This window comes from Poromitra crassiceps (assembly GCF_964638095.1).
Source record: "Poromitra crassiceps genome assembly, chromosome: 12".
Taxonomy (NCBI): Eukaryota; Metazoa; Chordata; class Actinopteri; order Beryciformes; family Melamphaidae; genus Poromitra; species Poromitra crassiceps.
Window position 1 is genome coordinate 21,874,283 of NC_139632.1, and position 6,547 is coordinate 21,880,829.

General features: G+C 43.2%; 1 protein-coding gene across 1 annotated transcript; it reads right to left on the reverse strand.

The window, feature by feature from the left end:
- Nucleotides 1-4,964: 4,964 nt before the first annotated feature.
- Nucleotides 4,965-5,909, reverse strand: gsx2 (GS homeobox 2; the record flags this gene model as incomplete). Its single annotated transcript, XM_083648406.1, has 2 exons — nucleotides 4,965-5,305; nucleotides 5,534-5,909. The coding sequence occupies 2 exons, from the start codon at nucleotides 5,907-5,909 to the stop codon at nucleotides 4,965-4,967; spliced, it is 717 nt and encodes a 238-aa protein (XP_083504532.1).
- Between the last annotated feature and the right edge of the window lie 638 nt (nucleotides 5,910-6,547).

The following is a 6,547-nucleotide window of genomic DNA, read 5'->3' on the forward strand; positions in this document are numbered from 1 at the left end:
CGACAAACATCACACAACTTTTGTGATCTTTGTCTTCTGATAGGCTATATGTTGGGGGGGAAAAGGACAGGACCCTTTTTTCAACAATCAGAAGACAAATGGGGCCCTATTTACTGGCATATGCTCCATGCGTCAGCTGTTTAACGGCAATGCAGCTATCTTACCCCAGCCCACTTTTTACCCCGGAGGTCCTGCTGACATCGGGCAACAGTAGGCTATAAAAATAATGGGCTTGTATCTCAGGGCAGATACGCGGGCCATCGGACCGGTGTGTGGAGCAGAGCCCCGGGGCTGAGCCCCCCCCCCCCCCCCTTTTCAGCAGCAGAAACACAGCTCCAGCCGCTCAGCGCAATCACTTCCACATGTTGCCGAAAAGAACAGTGTCCCTTGTTCTCCAAACAAAGGAACTCAAATTTGGAGGGCCAAGCTTACCTCAAACTAGTTGAGCTTCTCACTTTTGGTTGTTTCCCGCTAACCTTACTGAATTATCGCCTATAGTGGACTATATCCATCCGTAAATTGCGACGGTCCACGCACTGAGAACGCTGATTTTGGGGAATACACGGCATTTTTTGCATCAGCATTTTGAGCTTTCAACACAACAAAATCGTCAGTATGAATTTAAAGAGTAAAAAGCCAAACCATGTTTATGCAGATAAGTGCACACCCATCAAAGTTACTATAACCGTTTATATTTTGAACACATGCCCCAGAGCCATCTGACAAACAACTCTCCAGTCAGCACTTGTCAACTCCATATGTGTGACTGAAAAAAATAACAGTTACACTGAAGAATTGGTGCAGATATTATGCAGCCCTATGCAAGGTAAGATGTTGTGTAGGCTAATGACCAGACAAAACACAGGTTGGCTTATCAATGTAGAAGGTTGGCTTATTGCTGATGCAAACTACTGATTCGATGTTATAGAGACGGTTAATGTTATCTCTGCACTATGCCTGTATTATAGATGCAGCCTATAGTGGCAGTCACTGTGTGTTCTTGCTGTAAACATGTTAAATGCCGATGCACTTGTACAGTTTAAATGGTTGCACACCAATTCTTATTAAAGGACTCCCTGCATGCAGTAACCATCCTGTCACGATCAGTTCGTTTGCCTCCATTCTTTGGCAAAGCGTCCACCAGGGGGCTTTGGAAAACGGTATCCAATTACAGTATCTTGGCATATAGACTATTTTGGCCATCATGACTTTCTGAGATAAGTTGAGTTACAGTTATAGGCTGATATGCATAATCTAAACTGAAGTCATACACATTTTATTTACTCCTAAAATCTAATAAAACCGTTTGACTTTAACCTGTCCCTGCTTCAACTTTGTCTTGCGGAAAAGTTGCTATTTCGGGCCCAAATGAAATACCGCGATAATCTAATTTGTTTATGTCTGCCACATAGACTCGGGAGACCTTATGACAAATTCACATAATGGGCCTAAACACAGTCGAACTGTAGTCATAAACAACAAGTGATAAGCGTTTCAAGATGACTCCAGAGGCTGCAGGTCTCCGAGCGGCCCCGTGCAGGAGCTGTCCAGTGCTGAAATGTGACTGTCTCCTCCACGCCTCCACGTCAGCAGCTTGGCAGTGCGTCTCATGCATGCCAGCGCAAATACCGCATATCTTTACAAAACAGCAGCTCCCCAACGCGGCATTTCCCATGATCTTTGGCCTATACCTAAAGCAGTTAGAGTGAAACTCAAAGGCCTTTTCAAAGGTTTCTGAGCACTTATACAGTCATCAAAGTAACTCTAATCTCTGCCTTAAACCATATTGAGTAGGCTACAGGCGAATTCTTACAAACTGAACAAAGAAACCTCTGAATATGAAACAATGAAAAACTCATAATCCCCTAATCAAAATAAATGAACAGAAATGGAAATCATATTATTATAATAAAGCACATTCCATGGCCCCAATCGACAATATAACATTTATTTTACTTTCAGTTTCTGAACAAAAACATTGCCTTGAACCCTTGAACCTGACCATATTCGTGCACAGAGAAACGAATGTTGCTTCACAAACTATAAGCATTATAGCTCGCTCGCTCGCTCTCTCTCTCTCTCTCTCTCTCTCTCTCACACACACACACACACACACACACACACACACACACACACACACACACACACACACACACACACACACACACACTTATTATCTCTCTCACTCACACACACACACACACACTTATTCTCTCTCACTCACACACACACACACACACACACACACACACACACACATGGGAAATGGGACATTGTGACAGGATGCTCGCAAACTATAGGCCCACAATGATTCGCAAAATGTTTATTTTCCAAGCCAAGCAGTTAAACAGTGACTTAAGTGTTAGGCCTTTATTACAAGTTTGCAACAACAACAACAACAACAGCAACAACAGCAATAAGAAGAAGAAGAAGAAATCGGAATGCAGGTGATTGTCTAATGTTCAAACAAACCATTGGTTTAAGAATTGTGTTTACTGTAAATGGCTGAAACGCAATATGGTCGTGATAGGCCTAATGTGTGGTAGTGCTCCTGCAAGATTAAGTTTTAAAACAGTGATGATTTCCAGAATGAACATGGACATCTCAGCAGACACTCCTCAGGACTCTTCCGCACTGACACGGGTTGCAATGATGTATCATGATTTAGACGAGGACGGATATTGCACTTGTAGGCCTATAGATTTATGAACAAAGCAGAGGTCTCTTCGGAAAACCGTTTTCCACATTGGCACTTTAGCTTCTCCTGGCCTCTATCCCCGCATGAGACAGCAGCTGCAACCGGCTGAAAAGCGCTCTTATTAATTGTCTTTTGTCATGCGTAATTGCCACATTTTCAATGGTAGCCAAGGCCTGACGTCTTTGGAGTGGTCACCGTGCCTTTTAGGTATGTCCCTCTCATCTGAAATTTGCATTCCGTAGTAGTGTCTGTCTGCTAGTGTCTGTCAGCCTGAAGCATTTTATGCGCAAAGCCAATGGATTCAGCTGTTTTGAGTAGATTGATTCGAATATGAGATATTTTGGGAGGAGTCATCGATGGACTGATACAGCTCTTCTTCTCAAAATGAGCCTCAGCCCATTATAGCGGTCTGACAGTCTGAGGTCAGTTCCCGCGGGGTTGAAAAGGGGCAGGCTTTCTCCAAACTGCGGTTAACTCCATTGTTAATGCGTTTTAATGGGATGGTGGTCTTTCACTTTCACACCTGCGAGGGGTGAACTCTAATTCGATTAATAGGACCTTCAATATATATTCATTGGGTGCTTTCCCTCAATAATATATGATCACCAGCGGCAAGTGAAAGGAGGCCATTTATTTCTGCTCTGAATGGGCCTGCGTGGGACCAAAACTTCACCTGCTTCCCCTCTCAATTAGGAATGTATCCCGAACTCTGACAGAAACGAGTTAAATTAAGCGTCAGCTAATTTCCAATGGCCCCTCCTACGTAATCCCTCTTCCATTTTAGTGTGCCCCCTTAATTTACCATAAGTTGAAAGGTTCAAATAGTGCCTAATGAAACAGTGACTAAATCGTTCTCTGTCGCTCGGAGGAACCCTGTAGCTGTCTCTTCAAAGCCCTCTGAGCCCATAGCCGTCGGGGGTCTACAGCTAAATGCGAGTCCCAAGGCAGGACAATCTAACCTGTCAAAGCCTTTGCCCACTTCTATATATCCTTGTTCTGTGGTTTTTAAGGAATAGCAGCATAATCAACCAACGTGGGACCGAAACCGCAATTAAACTCGCTTTGGACAACCAAAATCTCTTCAAAAGCGAACATTAATGGACTATTGGCTGCTCCCCAGGGGCGTAATCGGGTACCCTTTTGTGGTCAGAAACTACAGCTAGCTACACTTTCTTATAGTCCAACCATTTTGAAAGAACTTCAGTCTTTAACAGTCTATTAAATATAACACCAATATGATTGCCTAATAATAATAAAAAAAAGTAGGCTATGGTAATATTGTCACTGAACTTGTAAAAAGAAAATAATGTGGCGAAATGCAAAGATCATTCGTCGAGGAAAGACCGTAAACTGAATTTAGGCTGCCTACCCCAAATTCCATAGGCCGCTTCTGACAATATATTTGCCATAATCATCATACTGTATAGGCTACTGTCTTAATTTAGAAAACGCCACGTTTGTTAAAATAGGTGGGCAATATGATGTTCATAATAAAAGCCCTATAGCCTACTGAAAGCATGTTTCATTGCGCCTTTATAAATGGAGTAATATAGAGACTGTGTGTGTGTGCGTGTGTGCGCGCGCGCCCGCGCGTGTGCGTGAAAGTGAGAGCGAGCTTCTCCATACACCCTTTGAACTTTTTCCTCAAGCAAAGTCAAATGTCTGATGTTTTTAACTATAAGTCTAGTGCTATTTCTATTTATATCACATAATTGAGAATAGCCAATATCAGTCAATAAATTATAAATATATTTCTCGTCGATCAGAAAGACAAATCAAAAAATACTGAGGTGCAACTCGCCAATTTTTATTACAATAAATACAAAATATACATATTTTACAAATTCACTTGAAGGTTTTCACACAGGTTAGGCATATGCTATTTCTAGGGCTTTCATCACCACACAACCCCAATGACAGGAGTGCAACACCGACCAATTCATGACAATTAGCCTATCGGCATAATTAAGTATAGACCTGCAGGTAAGAACCATTAAAGGATACAACAAAATGCAGGTTATCAAGTCATATTTCCAAATATTTCACGACGGCGTTAAACTTCACATTTACATTTATTCACAATATTTGTTCATTTTACGGTTAAACATGAGGTTAAGAACAGGTGACATTTTCAACATTTCTTCTGTTACGCAGGATTTTTTATTTTTATTTTTTGGCCCTGCTGCATGATGCCATAACCCTAATTAGAAGCAGGGCAGAGTAAGTGCCAGCAGTGGGAAGGGATGTTTTAGTTTCAGTGCTGCTCTCAGATGGGTGACACCTCTTTTTCCTCCGAAGCAGAGGCGGGAGACAGAGACTCCTCGTCCTCTGACCTTGGATAGTCTGTGTGACTACTCGCGCACTTACAACCGCTGTGCGCACTCCTTTGGGTGCCCTTGCCCTCCTTCTTGTGCTTGACCCTGCGGTTCTGAAACCAGATTTTCACTTGCTTCTCCGATAGGTTCAAATACGTGGCGATTTCGATTCTTCGTAGCCTTGAAAGATACATGTTGGAGGAAAACTCCCGTTCCAATTCCAAGAGTTGCGTGCTTGTGAAAGCCGTGCGCATCCTCTTGCCATTCTGTATGTGGCTACTCTCGGAGGCGCCTGTGGGAGAAAAACATGATTTATGACACGTTTAGTTTATTGTCAACAATATACGAGTCTGCACTTCATCAGCGATGCAAATGACACCATATCGCCCTGTGCGTAATGGTGCGTAAAACCATGTCCGATAACACATTTATTTTATTTTTTCTCCTCCTTTTCCTAAAGTGCGTTACGAAAAGATATACGTATTAAACAGTGCTCCTATTGGCAAAACAGGTGGCTTACCTATGGAAAGACAGTGATATCTCCTGGGATCTGTGACGCTGAAAGTGGGCGTGCAGAGAGGTGTATGTCCAGGGTGCGCCAGTGCTGGAGACTGCTGATGCGCTATTCTCTGACAATACTGCGCCTCCGCTCCAGGAAAGTGACTCTTCAGCATGGGAATGCCGCTGCGGGAAGAGTGGATGTGGGACGTGACGCACAGCGGGCAAACACAGAAAGTCCCGTTTTTCCTGGATGGGCACACCGGCGCGGTGACAGTCATCACGCTTGGAGAGTGCATGCTGATGGGAATAAGGAAGTCTTGCCCTGGATGCTCAGCAGGTCCAGGTCGAACCGTATCTTTGATTATCAAAGAGTCAACGTAGAAAGACCTCGACATTGCTGCGCCGTTGATAAGTGATCGCTCCTTGCGTAAGATGATAGCTGTTTCTCATCTGAACCCCTCGGGATCTCAAAAGGTGCTTATGTTTGATGGTTCAACAAAAGGGACCCCGAAGAGGGCTGGCCCTGCAGCGTCACCCACGTGCGCACCCGGCTCCAAGGGTTTATACTGCCAGTGACCCAAACCACGTGACGTCTCCCTGGGCCTCCAATCACAACATGCAGATTTACTCCTTTTTATCCCCAAATCTCTAAAATTCTGGCAAACTAAGGAAAACCTCACCGACTACTGTTTTTTGTTTGTTTCTTTTCCAAACTATCTTAAACAGGTAACAAGCTGATTCAGGGCCATCTGCCCCATCATCAATGTACAATCAAACTTGAATTAATTAATTAAGTAATATTAAGTAGGCTAATTAATTATTACTGTTTTCTGCACAGTTGGTGCACTGTTGTTAAAATAGGCATGCAAACTGGATTCCCATCTCTGTAGGCCTATTAGTGTTTGTAATGTTTGCAAAACATATTTTGGAAATAGGCGTATAGCTACTTGTTATCATGTAGGCTAAACGCTACACACATCAGCACATGTATCACCAAATCAACAGTTCACTGCTTAAACCCGCCTTGAACAAA